Source organism: Nerophis lumbriciformis, linkage group LG02 (assembly GCF_033978685.3).
Source record: "Nerophis lumbriciformis linkage group LG02, RoL_Nlum_v2.1, whole genome shotgun sequence".
Lineage (NCBI taxonomy): Eukaryota > Metazoa > Chordata > Actinopteri > Syngnathiformes > Syngnathidae > Nerophis > Nerophis lumbriciformis.
The window spans coordinates 66,417,137-66,441,731 of NC_084549.2; the positions used below are offsets into that span (position 1 = coordinate 66,417,137).

The 24,595-nt window shown below is 41.0% G+C and overlaps 1 protein-coding gene across 3 annotated transcripts in view; it reads right to left on the minus strand.

Moving 5' to 3' along the window:
• Positions 1-24,595, minus strand: part of itsn1 (intersectin 1 (SH3 domain protein)) — a 145,821-nt gene that overhangs the window by 58,482 nt on the left and 62,744 nt on the right. For 2 of the 3 annotated variants that reach the window (XM_061966672.1, XM_061966690.1), the window contains exons 18-21: positions 7,002-7,132; positions 6,665-6,936; positions 169-326; positions 69-83 (exon numbers count right to left, since the gene is read on the minus strand). In XM_061966672.1, coding sequence (XP_061822656.1) covers positions 69-83; positions 169-326; positions 6,665-6,936; positions 7,002-7,132 — 576 coding nt within the window. The remainder of the gene's footprint in view (positions 1-68; positions 84-168; positions 327-6,664; positions 6,937-7,001; positions 7,133-24,595) is intronic. The other variant, XM_061966681.1, reaches the window with a different exon arrangement.

Genomic DNA, 24,595 nt, shown 5'->3' on the forward strand with positions numbered 1-24,595 from the left:
GTGAAGATGAAGTCTGCGTTCTTGTGACTGGTGGAAAGCACAACAAGGGGGCGGGGCCAAGAACTTACCCATTCCCCCTTAACCTTCAGTCGGCACAGCAGAGAGGAGAGCAGAGCGTTAAGAGGAGACACCGACACGCGCTGCTGTGGGAGGCGCATGTGTTCATACCATGATGACGTCGCCGGGGGCGATGCTGATCTCGTCGTGGCTGCGAGCGTCAAATGGGTAGAGGGCGCGGTAGTAGACCACCTTCACTGGATGCTGCTGCTCAAAACTGCCGACTGCTGCCTTCTGCTCAAACAGACTTGCTGCCGGAGCTTTTTCACCTGATAATGAAGACGATGTGCGTCAGCCATTTGAGTCCATCTTTAGTGTATAAATGTATATACTACGTGTACCAGAGCTATTGTCAATATTTGGCATTTTGACCTATCAACTACAACATAACTACATTAGCAGATACAATATAAACACATATAATACCAGTATTTACTTGTTTTTTTAATTAACCACTGCTCACGCACCAACCCTTATGCCAAAAAGTACCCTTTTTTATTCATTTAAGAATAAAAATTACTGTCATTGTCTACAATAGTCCCTAAATATGTTATGATATCTGACAGGGCGTTTCCGTACATTACGGACCATAAGCCGCTACTTTTTTCCTACACTTTGAACCCTGCTGCTTATAAAACGGTGCAACTAATTATGGATTTTTCTTCACTGACTGCTATGATGCAAACACTTAAAGGGGAACATTATCACCAGACCTATGTAAGCGTCAATATATACCTTGATGTTGCAGAAAAAAAGACCATATATTTTTTTAACCAATTTCCGAACTCTAAAATGGGTGAATTTTGGCGAATTAAACGCCTTTCTATTATTCGCTCTCGGAAAGCAATCCGCCATTTTCTCACTTTCGTCGGTGTGTTGTCGGAGGGTGTAACAACACGAACAGGGGCGGATTCAAGTTGCACCAGTGGCCCAAAATGCGAAAGTGGCAAGAAATTGGACGGAATTTGTTCAAAATACGAGGCTGTGGGGAAAGCCGACGAAATGGTCAGTCGTTTGTTCCGCACACTTTACAGACGAAAGCTATGCTACGACAGAGATGGCAAGAATGTGTGGATATCCTGCGACACTCAAAGCAGATGCTGACATCAACTCCAAAACTGGACAGATCAGCTTTCAGGAAAAGAGAGCGGATGAGGGTATGTCTACAGAATATATTAATTGATGAAAACTTTATTAATTACTCGCGGTTTTATGTAAATTATTATACATAAACTGTGTTTACCAATAATTTAGCTTAAAAACTTTTTTGTTTTTTCAATCATTCGAGTACATTCGGGTAGTCTTGTGTAATGCAGTGTTTTGTGTCTATTTAGGTATGGTTAACCTGAGTGCTGAAATCGTGGAAAAATATATGTTCTGAAATGGGCTGTCTGCACTCTCAAAGTGCATGTTGTTGCCAAATGTATTTCATATGCTGTAAACCTAGTTCATAGTTGTTAGTTTCCTTTAATGCCAAACAAACACATACCAATCGTTGGTTAGAAGGCGATCGCCGAATTCGTCCTCGCTTTCTCCCGTGTCGCTGGCTGTCGTGTCGTTTTCGTCGGTTTCGCTTGCATGCGGTTCAAACCGATATGGCTCAATAGCTTCATTTTCTTCTTCAATTTCGTTTTCGCTACCTGCCTCCACACTACAACCATCCGTTTCAATACATGCGTAATCTGTTGAATCGCTTAAGCCGCTGAAATCCGAGTCTGAATCCGAGCTAATGTCGCTATACCTTGCTGTTCTATCCGCCATGTTTGTTTGTATCGGCATCACTGTGTGACGTCACAGGAAAATGGACGGGTGTATATAACGATGGTTAAAATCAGGCACTTTGAAGCTTTTTTAGGGATATTGCGTGATGGGTAAAATTGTGAAAAAAACTTCGAAAAATAAAATAAGCCACTGGGAACTGATTTTTAATGGTTTTAACCCTTCTGAAATTGTGATAATGTTCCCCTTTAAAAAAAAAAATTAAAACAAGCACACTGTTCGTTTCTCTCACTGCAGGTGCTGCATTTTCGAGCTGCAATGAGTTTGCTAAGAATAAAATTGAGCTGAAATTTTAGACTGAATGCTGTTCTAAATGTGTCCACTTGATGTCACAATAGCAATTATTTGTATCCCCCTGTCAGGAGAGCGTGCATGACTTCAGAGGGGGCGGAGCTATGTGCCTTGTTCAGATAAAGGACTGGGGACACATAAATATGTATTTCCTTCTAACTTAATGTGTGATTTGTCAAATGAGTCCAAATTGACAAATGTTGTTGTAGAAGATGCTCCATATGTAGAGATTAAACCACATGATGTTAGTACATCAATTGAGGGAAATAGGTAAATTACATTAATAACAACCTGTAATTTCCATCCATCCATCCATCTTCTTCCACTTATCCGAGGTCGGGTCGCGGGGGCAGCAGCCTAAGCAGGGAAGCCCAGACTTCCCTCTCCCCAGCCACTTCGTCCAGCTCTTCCCGGGGGATCCTGAGGCGTTCCCAGGCCAGCCGGGATATATAGTCTTCCCAACGTGTCCTGGGTCTTCCCCGTGGCCTCCTACCGGTCGGACGTGCCCTAAACACCTCCTTAGGGAGGCGTTCGGGTGGCATCCTGACCAGATGCCCGAACCACCTCATCTGGCTCCTCTCGATGTGGAGGAGCAGCGGCTTTACTTTGAGCTCCCCCCGGATGACAGAGCTTCTCACCCTATTTCTAAGGGAGAGCCCCGCCACCCGGCGGAGGAAACTCATTTCGGCCGCTTGTACCCGTGATCTTGTCCTTTCGGTCATGACCCAAAGCTCATGACCATAGGTGAGAATGGGAACGTAGATCGACCGGTAAATCGAGAGCTTTGCCTTCCGGCTCAGCTCCTTCTTCACCACAACAGATCGATACAGCGTCCGCATTACTGAAGACGCCGCACCGATCCGCCTGTCGATCTCACGATCCACTCTTCCCTCACTCGTGAACAAGACTCCGAGGTACTTGAACTCCTCCACTTGGGGCTGTAATTTTATTTTGATATTAGTATGTATTCCATCTTCTGATAGATTACAAATTAACACCAATGGGAGCTTTTTAAAACTCTGCCAGATTCAATTGCACCAATTTGACTGATGAACATTATCACATCATTTATTCAGAAAGTACAAATGAAGATACGATACTATTAAACGCAACATGTAAGTATAAAAAAAACATTATCATTTGTATATTTATATATAGTTGTTTTTATTTTTAAGTTATCATGCCATTATTTACCAGTACGGCCCACTTGGGAATAGATTTTCCCCCAGGTGACCCCTGAGCTAACATGAGAGTATATTCCAGGCTTAATACAAAGCGCTCCTCTGCTTACGTGTCAAAACTTCCTTTTTTTTTTTTGACGGGAAAACCAGTTTTTGTCCTTCTTTCCTGTTTGTTTCCGCAACTGCAGCGATGGAGTCGCTCGACAAGCCCGCGTTTGCAACACTCGGGGCGTGGGCTCATTAAAGGAGCAGATTCAATCAAATAACGAGACAGACGGCGGAAAAGATATCTCTGCCAAAAATGCAAACTTTGTGTAAATACTAGAGATGTCCGATAATGGCTTTTTTGCCGATATCCGATATTCCGATATTGTCCAACTCTTAATTACCGATTCCGATATCAACCGATACCGATATATACAGTCGTGGAATCAACACATTATTATGCCTAATTTTGTTGTGATGCCCCGCTGGATGCATTAAACAATGTAACTTTACCATGAATTGATTAACGTGGACCCCGACTTAAACAAGTTTAAAAACTTATTGGGGTGTTACCATTTAGTGGTCAATTGTACGGAATATGTACTGTACTGTGCAATCTACTAATACAAGTTTCAATCAATCAAAAACAAGGTTTTACAAAATAAGAGAACAACTTCAACTCAAGTTATGGAAAAAAGTGCCAACATGGCACTGCCATATTTATTATTGAAGTCCGCACGATTGTAGCTGAGATAGGCTCCAGCGCCCCCCGCAACCCCGAAGGGAATAAGCGGTAGAAAATGGATGGATGGAAGTCACAAAGTGCATTATTATTTTTAACATGCCTCAAAACAGCTTGGAATTTGGGACATGCTCTCTCTGAGATAATTCTAAAACCCACTACAACTATGAGAAGTACTATACTTTGACTTTCACAAAGTGCATTATTTTTTTATTTTTTTTAAACATGCCTCAAAACAACAGCTACAAAAACAATGAAGGTACACAGCTTCAGTCCAGAGTATACTAGAGCATACTTGCCAACTTTGAGACCTCCGAATTCTGGAGATGGGGGGTTTGGTGGTAGCGAGGGGTGTATATTGTAGCGTCCCGGAAGAGTTAGTACTGCAAGGGGTTCTGGGTATTTGTTCTGTTGTGTTTATGTTGTGTTACGGTGCGGATGTTCTCCCGAAATGTGCTTGTCATTCTTGTTTGGTGTGGCGCATATTTGTAACAGTGTTAAAGTTGTTTATACGGCCACCCTCAGTGTGACCTATATGGCTGTTGACCAAGTATGCTTTGCATTCACTTATGTGTGTGAACAAGCCGCATATATAATGTGACTGGGCCGGCACGCAAAGACAGTGCCTTAAAGGTTTATTGGAGCTCTGTACTTCTCCCTACGTCCGTGTACACAGCGGCGTTTTTAAAAAGTCATAAATTTTACTTTTTGAAACCGATACCGATAATTTTGAAACCGATACCGATCATTTCCAATATTACATTTTAAAGCATTTATCGGCTGATAATATCGGCAGGCCAATATTATCGGACATCTCTCCTTTTTTTTCGTCTAATTTTCCATGCGTGAATACATCTGTTATTGCTAACTACTTGTGTAATAGGACTAAGTGCAATAATAGCAACACTTTAACTTAGGCCGAGATTATCGGACATCTCTAGTAAATACCTTGCCAAATAGGAGATGATTATATAAGTAAAGAAGAGGAGCAGCTCACACATTCTCATACTTTCTGTAACATCCAAGAAGAAATGCTCTCCTGGACAAGACAATCTTTCAAGACAATCTTGAAAAATGTCTCGACTATAATCTACGTGAAGGAGCCCGGAATTGTTTTTATTTAAATGTTGGCAATATTTCACGAGGAAACCTTACAATGTATAAAATTGTGTAAAATTGAGTTATTGTGATTTAGAGAAACGAGATATTTTGACCAATTCTCCCAGAGATGTTGCATATTTTGAAATAAAATGTTGATGCTCCTCTTAGACCAGGGGTCGGCAACCTTTACCAGTCAAAGAGCCATTTTGACCAGTTTCACAAATTAAAGAAAACAATGGGAGCCACAAAATTCTTTTGAAATTTAAAATGAAATAACACTGCATACAAAGTTTTTTTTCTTGCTTTGTGTTATGTATAAACCAAGAGTCTCAGACACGCGGCCCACACCTTAATATGAAAATTGAATGTTAGTGCGGCCCGCGGGTTTTATATGAATGGCGCTTGACAGCGTCATACTTGTCAACCCTGCCGATTTTTCCGGCAGACTATGATTGTCAAGGCAACTGTTCTCTCGAACGTGCCGTGATGGTACAGCATTTAGCGCCCACTAAAATCAGCGTGCCGGCCCAGCCACACATTGTATGGGGCTTCTGCTTGCTCACGTAAGTGACAGCAATGCATACTTGGTCAACAACCACACAGGTTACACTGACGGTAGCTGTATAAAAAACTTTAACACTCTTACTAATAATGCGCCACACTGTGAACCCACACCAAACAAGAATGACAAACACATTTCGGGAGAACATCCGCACCGTAACACAACATAAACACAACAGAACAAATACCCAGAATCCCATGCAGCCCTAACTCTTCCGGGCTACATTATACACCCCCGCTACCAAACCCCGCCCACCTCAACCGACGTACAGAGGGGGGGTTGATGTGTGAGGGAGCAGGGTTGGGGTGGAGGGCGGGGGTTTGGTTTGGTGGTAGCAGGGGTGTATAATGTAGCCCGGAAGAGTCAGGGCTGCATGGGATTCTGGGTATTTGTTCTGTTGTGTTTATGTTGTGTTAAGGTGCAGATGTTCTCCCGGAATGTGTTTGTCATTCTTGTTTGGTTTTGGTTCAAAGTGTGGCACATTATTAGTAAGAGTGTTAAAGTTGTTTTAAATGGCCACCGTCAGTGTAACCTGTGTGGCTGTTGACCAAGTATGCCTTGCTGTCACTTACGTGTGCAAGAAGAAGATGCATATAACAAGAGGCTTGGCTGGCACGCTGTTTATACAGATTGTAGAGGGCGCTAAATGCTGTGCCATCATGACATGTCGTTATTATTAATGTAAGGGTGAAAATCGGAGAATATTAATCCCGGGAGTTTTCTGCAAGAGGCACTGAAATTGTGTGTGACAATCATTGGTACTTTAACTTAACTACTGATCCCACCTTTTCTAAAAATAATGTTAGAAAAAACAACTTAAAGCCCTGTCCAGACTGACATATAATATTCATGTTTAAATGACTTTTACTGCAAATGAATATCGCCTCCATATATCCGTTTTCGGCCTCCTTGACTAGTAATAATCAGCATCTGCCCTGAAAAAAGCTGTATCGGTGGATGTCTAACCTGTGGAAGCCCAGGGGTCGCCAGGCTGGCTGAACAGCTTGCTGAGTTTCTCCTGCATGTCCTTCTTGCTGTGGGCCTCCTCGTCCTTCTCTTCCAGCGATAGCGCAGCCTTCCGGCCCTCTTCATCCTCCTCCAGCCCTCTCCTTTTCCGCTCCTCCTCCTCTTGGGTCACTCTGTTGAGCCAGGCGTGGGACGCAGAGGCGGGGCTCGGCGCCTTCAGGGCAGAACTCGCTGCTTCTTCCCTCCACGTCAGACCTTCGTCCGAGGACAAACTGACAAGAGCCCAGCACCGACCGTCAGTCTTTCCAACAAAAAAAAAAGTATATTTCACTCCTACTTGCTCTCCTGAAGCTCGGCGGACGTCCTGTCGCTCGGGGCGTGCGCGTGAGTGTGCGTCAGTGCATGTGCGTCTCCTTCCAGGTCCTTCTGTTTCTGTCTCTGCTGCCGGCTGTGGATTTCCCTCAGCTCCTGCAAAGCAACATGGGATACAGGAAGGAAGAGTGGTAAAGTGGGATGGGGATTGGATGGCTGGTTGTTAGGGGTTACCATTGACAACAACAAACGGCGGCATCAGCAACGACAGCACGATGTGTTAGTTAGTGCATCGCTGTGCAGTTATGACAACCAACTGTGCCGTCAGTTGTGCTGTGGACAAACGACCCACAGAAGCAGACTGAACTGACCGAGTGGAATTACTGCCGAAACGCCACCAACACACACAATTGTTTTGACTCGCGCCCAACCAGTCACAAGCAAAGCAAGGATTTTCTTCAATTACAACAATTCTTTTCAATTAAAATGATTCCCAAGTTAAAAAAAAATTAAGAAAAAACAATTTTCTACAATTAAAAAAACAGATTACAGGTGCTCTGAGTGGATTTTGCAGAGTGGAATATTACTGGCAAAAGTTTTAACTTGAATAAAATTGTTTTTCTACTTGTGAATAGTTTTTTATTGGAGAAAATAGATTTTTTTTTTCTAATTGCAAATCTTTTTTTAAATCAAGAAAATTGTTTTTTGACTTGAAAATTGTTGCTTAAATGAAGAAAAATGTTTTTGTAGTTGCGAATATTTAAAAAAAAAAATTTTTTTTTTTAATTAATTTTTTTTTTTTTTTAAATCAAGAAAAATAATTTTATACTTGCCAATTCTTTTTTTTTTTTTTTTTTTTTTATTGTTATACTTGCGAATGGATTTTTAAAAATTCAATTACCGTACGTTATTTTAACGTTATTTATTTCGGGGCGGCATGGCGTAGTGGGTAGAGCAACCGTGCCAGAAACCTGAGGGTTGCAGGTTCGCTCCCCGCCTCTTACCATCCAAAAATCGCTGCCGTTGTGTCCTTGGGCGGGACACTTCACCCTTTGCCCCCGGTGCCACTCACACCGATGAATTGAATGATGAATGATAGGTGGTGGTCATAGGGGCCGTTGGCGCAAATTGCAGCCACGCTTCCGTCAGTCTACCCCAGGGCAGCTGTGGCTATGAAAGTAGCTTACCACCACCAGGTCTGAATGAATGATGGCTTCTACATGTAAAGCGACTTTGGGTACTTAGAAAAGCGCTATATAAATCCCAGTTATTATTATTATTATTACTAGTGTCTTTTTACAGAAAATGTTTTTTATACTTACGAATCGTTTTTTTATCTTGCAGAAACTAGTTTAACTTGCGAATCCTTTTGTTATTTGAAGAAAATTGTTTTTATACTTTTTAATTCAAGAACAAAAAAATTATACTTGCGAATTGTTTAATTCAAGAAAGAAAAGTTATAATTGCGAATCGTTTTTTTATTGAAGTAAATAACTGAAATACTTGCTAATCTTCTTGTAATTGAAGAAAAATGTTTTTGTAGTTTCGAATCGTTTTTTTAACTGAAAAAAATTGTTTTTATATTTGCAAATCTTTTTTTTAATTTAAACACTTTTTATTTATAGTTGTTAATCATTATTTTAATTCACGGAAAAAGTTTTTCCAAACTTTGGAATCTTTTTTAATGGTAGAAAATGGAATTTCGACTTGCCAACCATTGTATTAATTGAAGAAAAAAATGGTTTACTTGCAAATCGTTTTTTTTACTTGCAGAAAAAAGTTTAACTTGCGAATCGATTTTTTTATTCAAGAAAAAAAAAATTATAATTGCGAATCATTAAATAAAAACAGAAAAAATATATAATTGCGAATCGTTTAATAAAAAATATTGAAAAAATTGAAGAAAATAATTGTAATGCTTGCGTATTGTTTTACTTGAAGAAAAATGTTTTTGTACTCAAGAAAATAGTTTTTATTACTTGCAAATGTTTTTTTAATCGAAGAAAAATGTTTTTGTAGTTTTGAATCGTTTTTTTAATTGAAAAAAAATGTTTTTATACGTGCAAATCGTTTAACTGAAGAACATTTTTTCATAATTGTACATCATTTTTTAATTGAAGAAAAATGTTTTCATACTTGTAAATCTTTTTTAATTGAAGAAAATTGTTTTTATTTCGGCAAATCTTTTTTTAATTGAAGAAAATGTTTTTTTTTACTTGTAAATCTTTTTATTTTATTCACAAATTTTTATTTTTTTTTAACTTTAGAATCGTTTTTTTTTTTAATTTGCAGAAAAAGTTATTTAGACTTGTGAACCATTTTTTTAATTGAAGGAAAAAAATGGTTTACTTGCGAATCGTTTTTTAAATTTAAGAAGTGTTTTTATACTCACAAATTGTTCTTTTTTTACTTAGCATTAGGAAACTCTGTCATCAGCTGTGTCGTGGCCAAACAACGGACTTGCAGAAAATAGCTTTTTTACTTGCGAATGGACGGACGCGAGAAAAAACATTTGTGTGTTTTGGCAGTAATTTCCCTCCATACTCAACTAATACAGACGCAGGCCATTAAGGCTCCAGGTCACTGGAAACAGGAAGCGATGGACACCATGTGCCATGCATGCATTCCTGAGTACACCTGACAAGCACACACTGAAGCACATTCAAAGGCTCTCAGCTCTGACGCGGCGTGATCAGATCTACAGATAAAGTATGTGAAGAGATGCGGCATCTGATAACGTAGCTCACACTACGTGACTGTTAGATGGGCGTCACCAATGAGCGATGATAAACAATATATGATCAACAATATTGGAGGGGAAGCAGCAAACAAAGTTGACGCAAAGAGGTGATGGTGGAGATTTAGGGGAGAGAGGATGCCATTAAAAAAAATCAAATTTGAAGTTCAAATCACAACTTTCTTGACTTAAACCACTCGTTTGTCCTGGATCACCCTGGGCCTGTACTACCAATCAAGTTAAAGTTATCCCGGATCGCTTCTTTGTTTTATGAAATTAACCCAGCCCAACATTGCAGATGTAGGACAAGCTGATTTGTCATGTCTGGCTTTTCTCGTCTTGTGATGAGCCCATTCACCTGTGAGGGGCGGGGTTAACGGCAAATAGCCAATCAGAAACAGGGATGTGCCCACAACACAGCAGCTGACTTGACTCAGGAAGAACAAGCTTTATGAAAAAAGACTAGCACTTTTTATTTTAATCTCACCGATCATTTACAATCCTACTGTGAGATAAGCACACATGTCTTTTTTAAGCATGATAACTCGTAAATAAACATAAATAAAAGTCAGTTACAAATGGAGTTAATGGGAGTCGTTCTCATCCTATAAAGCGCTTTTAAAAAAATATTCAAAAACCTTCATCAAGGTTTTATATACCGTATTTTTCGGACTATAAGTCGCAGTTTTTTTTAATAGTTTGGCCGGGGGTGCGACTTATACTCAGGAGCGACTTATGTGTGAAATTCACGTAAGAGACGAGACGTATAAGATTTCATGGGATTTAGCGATTAGGAGTGACAGATTGTTTGGTAAACGTATAGCATGTTCTATATCAGGGGTGCTCATTACGTCGATCGCGAGCTACCGGTCGATCTCGGAGGGTGTATCAGTCGATCACCAGGCAGGCATTAAAAAAATTGTCCTAAAAATGAGCGATCATAAATCTTCACTATGACGTCACTTTCGTCACTTGATTGACATTCACGGCACCCGAGGGTCTTCTGAGATGACGCTGGCTGCTGCCAGCTCATTAAAATTACCGACTGGAAGGCGAGACACACTTTATTTCAACAGACTCTGGCGCCGTACCTGTCGTCAAAACTCCAAAGACCGACTGCACAGTTGCGCTAACAAAACAAGAGTCTCAGAAAGCTGGCGCGCACAAGCTAGCAAGCTACGGAGTTTGCCGCCAATGTATTTCTTGTAAAGTGTATACAAAGGAGTATGGAAGCTGGACAAATAAGATGCCAAAAACCAACCACTTTCACGTGGTATTGGACAGAAAGGAGGACTTTTTTCTCCTCCATTCGAAAATGCGGACGTTTTTAGCACCACTGTCTGATTCCAATCAATGCAAGTCATCAGAATCAGGTAATACACCAACTTATATTCTTGTCTTCATGAAAGAAAGGAATTTATATGTGTTAAACATGCCTGTATTATCTTTAAACACCTTTAACTTGTTAACAATATTAACTATATGTGTTAAACATGCTTGCATTATCTTTAAACACTTTTAACTTATTAACAATATTAACTATATGTGTTAAACATGCTTGTATTATCATTAAACACCTTTAACTTGTTAACAATATTAACTATATGTGTTAAACATGCTTGTATTATCTTTAAACACCTTTAACTTATTAATAATATTAACTATATGTATTAAACATGCTTGTATTATCATTAAACACCTTTAACTTGTTAACAATATTAACTATATGTATTAAACATGCTTGCATTATCTTTAAACACCTTTAACTTGTTAACAATATTAACTATATGTATTAAACATACTTGTATTATCATTAAACACCTTTAATTTATTAACAATATTAACTATATGTATTAAACATTCTTGTATTATCATTAAACACCTTTAATTTATTAACAATATTAACTATGTGTTAAACATGATTGCATTATCATTAAACACCTTTAATTTATTAACAATATTAACTATATGTGTTAAACATGCTTGCATTATCATTAAACACCTTTAACTTATTAACAAAAACATATATTTCATAAATAAGTAAATATAAATTATATATATGAATGAGGTAGATCCCCACGACTTGATCAATTGAAAAGTAGCTCGCCTGCAGAAAAAGTGTGAGCACCCCTGTTCTATATGTTATAGTTATTTGAATGACTCTTACCATAATATGTTACGTTAACATACCAGGCACATTCTCAGTTGGTTATTTATGCCTCATATAATGTACACGGCGAAGCGCCGTGTACATTATACCGTCGTCCCGTGTACTTCGCCACGGGACGGCGTGGCGAAGTTGGGAGAGTGGCCGTGCCAGCAATCTGAGGGTTACTGGTTCAATCCCCACCTTCTACCATCCTAGTCACGTCCGTTGTGTCCTTGAGCAAGACACTTCACCCTTGCTCCTGATGGGACTGGTTAGCGCCGTGCATGGCAGCTCCCGCCATCAGTGTGTGAATGTGTGTGTGTGTGTGTGTGTGTGAATGGGTGAATGTGGAAAATAGTGTCAAAGCGCTTTGAGTTCCTTAAAAAGGTAGAAAAGCGCTATACAAGTACGACCCATTTACCATTTACCATTACACTTATACAGCCTGTTGTTCACTATTCTTTATTTATTTTAAATTGCCTTTCAAATGTCTATTCTTGGTGTTGGGTTTTATCAAATAAATTTCCCCCAAAAATGCGACTTATACTCCAGTGCGACTTATATATGTTTTTTTCCTTCTTTATTATGCATTTTCGGCCGGTGCGACTTATACTCCGGTGCGACTTATACTCCGAAAAATACGGTACACGCTGTACGTATATACATAATGTAGTAACATTCATAATAACATGTAATATTTACGTATTTTGATCATTTTAAGCATACGGCGGCAAATTCATTTCACAAACTTCTTACAACTCTAACAACACTACTAATCATAATAGACAACATAATAAAACAATCACTTACTGTACAATGCCTGCTCTCAATTGGGACGCCGACTGATGGGATCTTTATATATTCACTTTTAGATTAAGAATTATTGATAATCCTCACAGAGGGTAAAAAATAAAAACCGGTGCTGCAAACGAGCGTCTTTCTCTCCGGGTCTAAGTTGGATGTCAAAGTTGACCAACTTGTGGGTTTATGTCCACAACCTTCTACTATCCAGGTGAGAGGCATGATTCATAATCTAGAATTAACTTTCACCAACTCAGAGGTGATGCAGCAGCTCAATATGTCAATGTAGCAGCATAATGATCACAGAGCAGCTAAAAACAGTTTGTGTTAGCGCTTATAATACCAATATTGCTAATACTTGGTTAATATTCATGGCACAAGATATAAATGGAGTATTGTTGGGAGTTTTGGGGTGTTTTTTTTTAGAGTGATTGAGAGGCAAAATGAATTTGCATAATTGCTAGCCACCGAGAACGAGCCAATTAATACAAATTAGAATGTAAACGCATGTTTACCACATTATTAACGAACAATAACAGTACAAATACAATGACAGTTTCAGGCTGTCGGAACCGTTCAAATAGCGAAAGGGATACAAATTCCGTCCGATTTCCTCAAACGACATTAAAGGAGGGCGAAGGAGTGCAAGATTTCACAAAAACAAAAAGTGGCACACAATCCAGTCCAAGGAAGCACAGTCGAAGAATGCTCGAGTTTGCAATGATCACCTCGTTAAAGGTTCGTTTGACAAACTTTTAACGTTTATTATTCCCATTGAAGTATTATCTTGATATTATTTGTATTTTATCTGGTTTTGGAATTCTTAAAACACATTTTTCATAAAGCACCAACTCTGGGAGTCTAAAAGAAAGCAAATGTGAGCGATACCTAAAAGAGGTCAATTTTTACCAAAGGCAAGGATCATAAATGAATCTTTCAGCACATACATAATGTCGCAAACATGGCGGTAGACGCAAAGTTAAATCAAGAAATGCAACCTTACCCGAGCAAAAACGATGCATATTTATCCGAGAGAGTCTTGATACCAACCAATGTCCTTGAGCCAGCCACACACAAATAAGTTGTAGACCTCCGTGCTTTTCTAAGTTTTCATCTGTCTTGTGTAGAATGTTGTCTGGAGCACAATAATTCCATATGTCTGGGAACACGACTGATGTATAATCCTTGATATCACTCGACAAATCCTTTTTTGATTAAGTATAGGGATCTATTCCATATCCTAGCTTGATTTTTTTTTGCTCGTATCTGTATATGTTGGTTTGTTGGACCACCACTTTCTTTCACTTCCGTTCAAAAGTCACCTGACTGAACACAAACTACTGGCTCTAATCTTGCACATCCCGACAAGTTACCGTGGCGACGTATCCTGCTAAGAAATTAACTAGCTTTCAAAAGACATATCCAGACTAGAGATGTCCGATAAATGCTTTAGAATGTAAAATCGGAAATAATTGGTATCGGTTTCAAAATTATCGGTATCGGTTTCAAAAAGTAAAAGTTATGACTTTTTAAAACTCGCTGTGTACACGGACGTAGGGAGAAGTACAGAGCGCCAATAAACCTTAAAGGCACTGCCTTTGCGTGCCGGCCCAGTCACATAATATCTACGGCTTTTCACACACACAAGTGAATGCAAGGCATACTTGGTCAACAGCCATACAGGTCACACTGAGGGTGGCCGTATAAACAACTTTAACACTGTTGCAAATATGCTGTGAACCCACACCAAACAAGAATGACAAACACATTTCGGGAGAACATCCGCACCGTAACACAACATAAACACAACAGAACAAATACCCAGAACCCCTTGCAGCACTAACAAAATTATTCCCTGCATTTGACCCATCACCCTTGATCAGGCCAAAAACAGGAGTCGTGCTCCAACTCCTCCTCCTCGGGACTTTGACCAAATGAGCCGTGGTTAAAATGGCAGATACCAGACTTGTGATCAATTGTGGGCGTGGCCTGGCGCCAAACTTTGATCTGATGCTTCGCCACAATACTTTTAACATTCGGAACTGGCCTCGGAAAATTCAGATCTTGATCAAAATAGTTTCAAATAATGATGATGACACCGTCAAGTTCTAGACAGGTCAGTACCTACGAGTACACATTCGAAGTGGGCGGAGCCTGGTGGAAAACAATGCTCCTCGCCATCGACCATCAAACTGTCATGACTTGAGATTAGAGGTGTCCGATAATATCGGATTGCCAATATTATCGGCCGATAAATGCTTTAAAATGTAATATCGGAAATTATCGGTATCGGTTTCATAATTATCGCTATCGGTTTCAAAAAGTAAAAGTTATGACTTTTTAAAACTCGCTGTGTATACGGACATAGGGAGAAGTACAGAGCGCCAATAAACCTTAAAGGCACTGCCTTTGCGTGCCGGCCCAGTCACATAACACCTACGGCTTTTCACACACAACAGCCATACAGGTCACACTGAGGGTGGCCGTATAAACAACTTTAACACTGTTGCAAATATGCGCCACACTGTGAACCCACACCAAACAAGAATGACAAACACATTTCGGGAGAACATCCGCACCGTAACACAACATAAACACAACAGAACAAATACCCAGAACCCCTTGCAGCACTAACTCTTCCGGGACGCTACAATATACACCCCCGTTACCCTCAACCCCGCCCACCTCAACCTCTTCATGCTCTCTCAGGGAGAGCATGTCCCAAATTCCAAGCTGCTGTTTTGAGGCATGTTAAAAAAAATAATGCACTTTGTGACTTCAATAATGAATATGGCAGTGCCATGTTGGCATTTTTTCCCATAACTTGAGTTGATTTATTTTGGAAAACCTTGTTACATTGTTTAATGCATCCAGCGGGGCATCACAACAAAATTAGGCATAATAATGTGTTCATTCCACGACTGTATATATTGGTATCGGTGATTAAGAGTTGGACAATATCGGAATATCGGACATCGGGAAAAAAGCCATTATCGGACTAATTCAGACCTAATCCTCAAACCTATCCTGAAGAAGCAGAATTCCTGCTTCGTAGCACAGACCCCCCGGTTTGTTACTAGCGGACAAAAATTAAAAAAAAAAGAGCATGAGTGCATGCAAGTCAAGCGTCAGCGAAGACAAACACCAACAAAACCAAACTGAATCGTGACATATTCATGCTAACACTCTCCCTTTCTGTTATAAATGAATAAAAGTACATCTTACATATGCTGCTGTTTTAGGGCAAATATTTTAAAAGTGTACATACACTGAATCTCTTTCAAACTACCTGACAAACGTTTTTTTCTGTATGTTCTTTGTGTTTTTCTCGAATCAAGCTGCATCCCACTTGCAGTACCACCCCAGTCCAGCAGTGGCAGTGTGCTCTACCTGTCTCCCTGTCTGCTCCTCCTCAAGCTGGCGTCGCAGGGCTTCTATCCTGGCACAGTGGCTGGCATAGAACTCACACAGAGACTGGCACGAGCAATGGAGCGAAAAGGGACGGCGTGGAGGGAGTCAATGAAGGAGTAGAAAACAAAAGGAAGGGTTCATTATGCAAAATCTCACAAAGTATGACTCGGGAATGGCGGTCTCGACGCACAAGATGGGGAAGGGTTACGGGGTCAAGAGAGGAACACACAGCCGCGGCCAGTTGGAGTCAAAACGGAAGACGGAAGCGAGTCAAAGGCTGTTTTCGTCCTCTGGTTTGCAAAGAAGCGCAAGCTGCGGCCAACTTTCATCCACATTAGCGATTTAGAAACAATTTGCGATGCTTTCCCGCATTCTTCCTGCCAGCGACACATCGCAAGCCTCAAAGAGTCTGCCTCCATCTTCCCCCCTAAGTACAACGTTGTTGGCGACATTAGGACACCCCAGCATTAGTGTGAGACACGAATGAGAAATAATGCATGCTCTCCATTAGATGTACAGTATGTCAGTATACGTGCCAGCAAGCTGCAGTGCATTTGCCAGCTTAAAGGCCTACTGAAAGCCACTACTAGTCTGAGTTTATATATCAATGATGAAATCTTAACATTGCAACACATGCCAATACGGCCGGGTTAGCTTACTAAAGTGCAATTTTAAATTTTGCGCGAAATATCCTGCTGAAAACGTCTCGGTATGATGACGTGAGCGCGTGACGTTACGGATTGTGGAGGACATTTTGGGACAGCATGGTGGCCAGCTATTAAGTCGTCTGTTCCATCCATCCATCCATCTTCTTCCGCTTATCCGAGGTCGGGTCGCGGGGGCGGCAGCCTAAGCAGGGAAGCCCAGACTTCCCTCTCCCCAGCCACTTCGTCCAGCTCCTCCCGGGGGATCCCGAGGCGTTCCCAGGCCAGCCGGGAGACATAGTCTTCCCAACGTGTCCTGGGTCTTCCCCGTGGCCTCCTACCGGTCGGACGTGCCCTAAACACCTCCCTAGGGAGGCGCTCGGGTGGCATCCTGACCAGATGCCCGAACCACCTCATCTGGCTCCTCTCGATGTGGAGGAGCAGCGGCTTTACTTTGAGCTCCCCCCGGATGACAGAGCTTCTCACCCTATCTCTAAGGGAGAGCCCCGCCACCCGGCGGAGGAAACTCATTTCAGCCGCTTGTACCCATGATCTTGTCCTTTCGGTCATAACCCAAAGCTTGTGACCATAGGTGAGGATGGGAACGTAGATCGACCGGTAAATTGAGAGCTTTGCCTTCCGGCTCAGCTCCTTCTTCACCACAACGGATCGATACAGCGTCCGCATTACTGAAGACGCCGCACCGATCCGCCTGTCGATCTCACGATCCACTCTTCCCTCACTCGTGAACAAGACTCCGAGGTACTTGAACTCCTCCACTTGGGGCAAGATCTCCTCCCCAACCCGGAGATGGCACTCCACCCTTTTCTGGGCGAGAACCATGGACTCGGACTTGGAGGTGCTGATTCTCATCCCAGTCGCTTCACACTCAGCTGCGAACCGATCCAGTGAGAGCTGAAGATCCTGGCCAGATGAAGCCATCAGGACCACATCATCTGCAAAAAGCAGAGACCTAATCCTGCAGCCACCAAACCGGATCCCCTCAACGCCTTGACTGCGCCTAGAAATTCTGTCCATAAAAGTTATGAACAGAATCGGTGACAAAGAGCAGCCTTGGCGGAGTCCAACCCTCACCGGAAACGCGTACGACTTACTGCCGGCAATGCGAACCAAGCTCTGACACTGATCATACAGGGAGCAGACCGCCACAATCAGACAGTCCGAAACCCCATACTCTCTGTGCACTCCCCACTTCCCGAGGGACACGGTCGAATGCCTTCTCCAAGTCCACAAAACACATGTAGACTGGTTGGGCAAACTACCATGCACCCTCAAGGACCCTGCCGAGAGTATAGAGCTGGTCCACAGTTCCACGACCAGGACGAAAACCACACTGTTCCTCCTGAATCCGAGGTTCGACTATCCGGCGTAGCCTCCTCTCCAGTACACCTGAATAGACCTTACCGGAAAGGCTGAGGAGTGTGATCCCACGATAGTTAGAACACACCCTCCGGTTCCCCTTTTTAAAGAGAGGAACCACCACCCTGGTCTGCCAATCCAGAGGTACTTCCCCCGATGTCCACGCGATGCTGCAGAGTCTTGTCAACCAAGACAGCCCCACAGCATCCAGAGCCTTAAGGAACTCCGGGCGGATCTCATCCACCCCCGGGGCCTTGCCACCGAGGAGCTTTTTAACTACCTCAGCAACCTCAGCCCCAGAAATAGGAGAGCCCACCGACAGTCGTCTGTTTTCATCGCAAAATTCCACAGTATTCTGGACATCTGTGTTGGTGAATCTTTTGCAATTTGTTCAATGAACAATGGAGACTGCAAAGAAGAAAGCTGTAGGTGGGAAGCGGTGTACTGCGGCCGACTTCAGCAACACAAACACGGCCGGTGTTTCATTGTTTACATTCCCGGAAGATGACAGTCAAGCTTTACCATTGGCCTGTGGAGAACTGGGACAACAGAGACTCTTACCAGGAGGACTTTGAGTTGGATGCGCAGACGCGGTACCGTGAGTACGCATGCAGCTGCGGCTTCCAAACATTTGATCGCTTGCCCGTACGTGCGTGCCGCTATGTGCATGTCACGTACGTAACTTTGGGGACTTTGGGGAAATATATGTGCTGTATGAACTTTGGGGAGGTGAACGGTACTTTGGGCTGTGGGATTGAGTGTGTTGTGCAGGTGTTATTGGCGGGTTATATGGACGGGAGGGGGGAGGTGTTTGTTATGCGGGATTAATTTGTGGCATATTAAATATAAGCCTGGTTGTGTTGTGGCTAATAGAGTATATATATGTCTTGTGTTTATTTACTGTTTTAGTCATTCCCAGCTGAATATCAGGTCCCACCCGCCTCTCACAGCATCTTCCCTATCTGAATCGCTCCCACTGCCCTCTAGTCCTTCACTCTCACTTTCCTCCTCGCTCAAATTAATGGGGAAATCGTCGCTTTCTCGGTCCGAATCGCTCTCGCTGCTGGTGGCTATGATTGTAAACAGTGTGCGGATGTGAGGAGCTCCACAACCTGTGACGTCACGCTACTCGTCTGCTACTTCCGGTACAGGCAAGGCTTTTTAATCAGCGACCAAAAGTTGCGAACTTTATCGTCGATGTTCTCTACTAAATCCTTTCAGCAAAAATATGTCAATATCGCGAAATGATCAAGTATGACACATAGAATGGACCTGCTATCCCCGTTTAAATAAGAAAATCGCATTTCAGTAGGCCTTTAAGAAATAACTACAGTGAGTTTAATACACCTTGTTAAGAGGTGAAGGTGGCCATCACTATGGCAACATGACATGCACATATAAATATATATCAGCCGCAAAATATTCACTGCGCTTCACTTTTTCCACATTTTATGTTACAGCCTTATTCCAAAATGGAATAATTCATTTTTGTCCTCAAAATTCTACACACATTCCCCCGTAATGACAATGTGAAAACGTTTTTTTTTGGTTTTTTTTAAGATCTTATTGCAAATTTATTAAAAACAGGAAAAATACTCACAACATTTGCTCAGTACTTCGTTGTAGGGCTGGGCGATATGGCCTTTTAATTAATATCTCAATATTTTTGGGCCATGTCACGATACACGATATATGTCGCCATATTTTGCCTTAGCCTTGAATGAACACTTGATGCATATAATCACAGCAGTATGATGATTCTATGTGTCTACATGAAAACATTCTTCTTCATACTGCATTACCGTATTTTTCGGACTATAAGTAGCAGTTTTTTTTATAGTTTGGCCGGGGGTGCGACTTATACTCAGGAGCGACTTATGTGTGAAATTATTAACACATTAGCGTAAAATATCCAATAATATTATTTAGCTCATTCACGTAAGAGACGTATAAGATTTCATGGGATTTAGCGATTAGGAGTGACAGATTGTTTGGTAAACGTATAGCATGTTCTATATGTTATAGTTATTTGAATGACTCTTACCATAATATGTTACGTTAACATACCAGTTGGTTATTTATGACTCATATAACGTACACTTATTCAGCCTGTTGTTCACTATTCTTTATTTATTTTAAATTGCCTTTCAAATGTCTATTCTTGGTGTTGGCTTTAATCAAATACATTTCCCCAAAAAATGCGACTTATACTCCAGTGCGACTTATATACGTTTTTTTCCTTCTTTATTATGCATTTCCGGCCGGTGCGACTTATACTCCGGAGCGACTTATACTACGGAGCGACTTATACTCCGGAGCGACTTATACTACGGAGCGACTTATACCATACTTGCCAACCTTGAGACCTCCGATTTCGGGAGGTGGGGGGTGGGGGCGTGGTCGGGGGCGTGGCTAAGAGGGGAGGAGTATATTTACAGCTAGAATTCACCAAGTCAAGTATTTCATATGTATATACAGTATATATATATATATATATATATACATATATATATATATATACATATATATATACTGTGTATATATATATATATATATATATATATATATATATATATATATATATATATAGTAAAATAAATAAATATATATATATATATATATATATATATGTATATATGATAATATATATATATATATATATATATATAGCTAGAATTCACTGAAAGTGAAGTATTTTCTTATATATATATATATATATTATTATATATTTATATTTATATATATATATATATATATATATATATATATATATATATATATATATATATATATATATATATATATATATATATATCAAGAGGGACGGAGACAGCGCACAGTGCATGTGGATCACATGTTACCATGGCGAGAAAACATGGAGAGACTGGAATGTAATAGAGTGATCTATGTTTGTCTGTTGCCATCTCCTGGTGAATGTTGGCTATAGCGTACTGGGGTTACTTTTTGGTTGGCCAACGATTTACGTGGTGTTGCGCACCTGACGTCAAGTGTGTGAGTCTGTTCTGAAGTCTACAGTAAAGAGACGTACTTCATCCCCTCGCCTGTTTATTGCCTCCAACTCAATATATTACAACAACATTGCTCCATGCAGACCCTCGCTGGAGGGGGCGTGGCCTCCAGGTCCGCCTGAATTTCGGGAGATTTTCAGGAGAAAATGTGTCCCGGGAGGTTTTCGGGAGAGGCGCTGAATTTCGGGAGTCTCCCGGAAAATCCGGGAGGGTTGGCAAGTATGACTTATACTCCGAAAAATACGGTAATATACGCTCATTTTAAACTTTCATGCAGAGAGGGAAATCACAACTAAGTAAATTTAGCAAAACTGTATTTATTAAGCAGTGGCACAAACTTTCATGTCATTTCAAAACAGAAAGTGCAAGATTGTCAGAGACAACAAGCTATGAGTGCACTTTTGTGCATGATGTCACTAAGATGAAATGTCAAAACAACACTAAATTAAAGTGCACTTTTTGTACAGAACGCCACTACAATAGTTTAAAACTAATAAAGTGCACTTTTGTGCATGATGTCACACAAGATATTTCAATAAGTGTCAAATAAAAATAAGCTGCATAATAGGAAATCAAATAGCAGTGCTGCTACTTTTTGTAGCAACGCTTTTGCCGCATAATTCAGGCATGTGATTTGACCACAATGAAAAAGACTGAAAACATTTCCGGGGGTCTGAGGGACGAAGGCCCCCAGCCAGGTCCAGGGCGGTGCCCTGGTGGGGGGACAAGGGGGGGCGATGCCCCCCGAAGCTCCTGGTTTTTCACCAATTTAACATGCTAAAATTAACAAAGACAGCACCATTTGAAGAAAATATTTTAGTGTTTAAAGACATGAAAACATCATTAATATAACATACCTTGCTTTAAGTTGTTTCATATGTTTTTGGCGTTTCGCATGTACTTCCAAAGCCTTGAAACCTCGTGATCCATAGTCAATATTATCATGACACCACGTGCACAAAACCTTTCCGGGACGATCGATTTTCCGAATAAAATCACCGAACAAAGTCGTAACTTCCTTCTTCCCAACAGTATCAGTGATTTCCCTTTCCATCCAGTCCCATCGAAACTTATTTTTGACATGTTTATCAATTTCTTTTACTCGTAAAGCGTCCTTTCTCTCGAGAACCGACATCGTTTACATATGGAAAATGGCGGTAATAACCATTATGAATGATGACGTTCTTAACGTCATCATTCATAACAGATGTCCTGATTGGTCACAAGGAACATATCGACCAATCAACTACGGCGTAATATAAACTACGTCTCGAATCTTGATTTAGGGTCGGGAAAAAACCCGGAAAAACGGGAGTAATTTTCTTTTTTTTACCGAGATTAAAAAAGACGGAATTCCGACTTTGGACGGAAAAATCACATGCCTGATAATTGTTCGAGATATTCCCGCTTGAAGCCAAACCACCGCCAGACGATGCACCCCGTGCTGTTTTTCTTGGGAATTAATTCTTCCTTCATTTGTTACCAGATTGGCACCTTTTTTCTCTCGTATTACCACTCGCAAGTGTAGCTACCTCTCTGCTCGGGGAGGGCGTATGACGTTGCACGCGTGACGTATGTAAGAAGGTGCGCTTGTTAATGTCTCTGTGAGAAGGAGAGACAAGAAAGAGTGGGAAACACATGCAGTGTAATGCCCGCAGCTAAAAGCAACTGTGTGAGAACATATACTCGAATATCACGATATAGTCATTTTCTATATCGCACAGACACAAACCCGCGATACATCGAGTATATCGATATATCGCCCAGCCCTACTTCGTTGATGCACCTTTGGCAGCAATAACAGCCTCGAGTATTTTTGAATACGATGCCCCAAGCTTGGCACACCTTTGTCCAGTTTTGCCCATTCCTCTTTCCAGCAGCTCTTAAAGGGGGAACTGCACCTTTTTTGGAATTTTGCATATCGTTCACAATCATTATGAAAGACAAGACGACGGATGGATTTTGTAAACAATGCATTCTAACTCGTAAATAAAAGTCCGCTGACAGCGAAGCCGATGGGAGGTCCTCTATTCCGCCCATAAAACCCCAACCAAAAAAGCGCCAAAAATATTCCACTTACATTTTGTGATATGAATATTAACAACTATTAGTGATGATGTTACTATAGCAGCGACGTGATCACTAGCCTGTGTGCCAATGTTGACATCATCGTGACGTAAATGTAAGGGCGGGGACAACCGACGCAGCCAGGAAGTGTCCCGTAGGCTACACTGCAAAAACTGAAATCTAAGTAAGATTAAATATCTCATAAGGGTGATATTTGCTTATTTTCTGTCTGATAAGATAATTCTTCTCACTAAGCAGACTTTATGTTAGTGTTTTACTTGTTTTAAGTGTTTTGGTCCTAAATGATCTCAGTGAGATATTACAGCTTGTTGCTGAGATGTTATGACCTATTTTGAGTAAAACATGCTTGAAACTAGAATATCAAGTGTTGCAAAGCTGTGTCATCAACACTCACAAGTATAAAACTACTTTTTTAAAGTAATCATTTCTTATTTCAAGCATGAAAAAAAAATCATGACTTTGACACAATTGTCTCATAATTAAAACAGATGACAGCCAAATGGACTTTGCAGTCTTATTTTCAATTAAACAAGAGAAAACACGTACTCTTATAGTAGTACAGTTGGCACAGTACAGTAAACTGACAGTTAATATTTAAACGTTTCACATGTGACATTTCTAACTATTTTGAACAGAAATAGTTCATGCACATGCAGATGAATTCTTCAAAATTACAATAAAAAAATTTTTGGCCAGGGGCCGGGCTGTATATATGCGTACTAATTGACTGAAAGCGCACGCACTTGGCGTGATGATGTCATGTTATCGATGGAAAAATGCATTTTTAGACCATATGATTTGCCTGAGCAGCTAGGAGACCCCGACAGTAACAAGCGGTTGCCATGTTGCCTTTCCAGGGGAACATTATCACCAGACCTATGTAAGCGTCAATATATACCTTGATGTTGCAGAAAAAAGACCATATATTTTTTTAACCGATTTCTGAACTCTAAATGGGTGAATTTTGGCAAATTAAACGCCTTTCTATTATTCGCTCTCGGAGCGATGACGTCACAATGTGACGTGACATCGGGAAGCAATCCGCCATTTTCTCAAACACCGAGTCAAATCAGCTCTGTTATTTTCCGTTTTTTCGACTGTTTTCCGTACCTTGGAGACATCATGCCTGTGTTGTCGGAGGGTGTAACAACACGAACAGGGACGGATTCAAGTTGCACCAGTGGCCCAAAGATGCGAAAGTGGCAAGAAATTGGACGTTTGTTCCGCACACTTTACCGACGAAAGCTATGCTACGACAGAGATGGCAAGAATGTGTGGATATCCTGCGACACTCAAAGCAGATGCATTTCCAACGATAAAGTCAAAGAAATCTGCCGCCAGACCCCCAGGAAAAGAGAGCGGATGAGGGTATGTCTACAG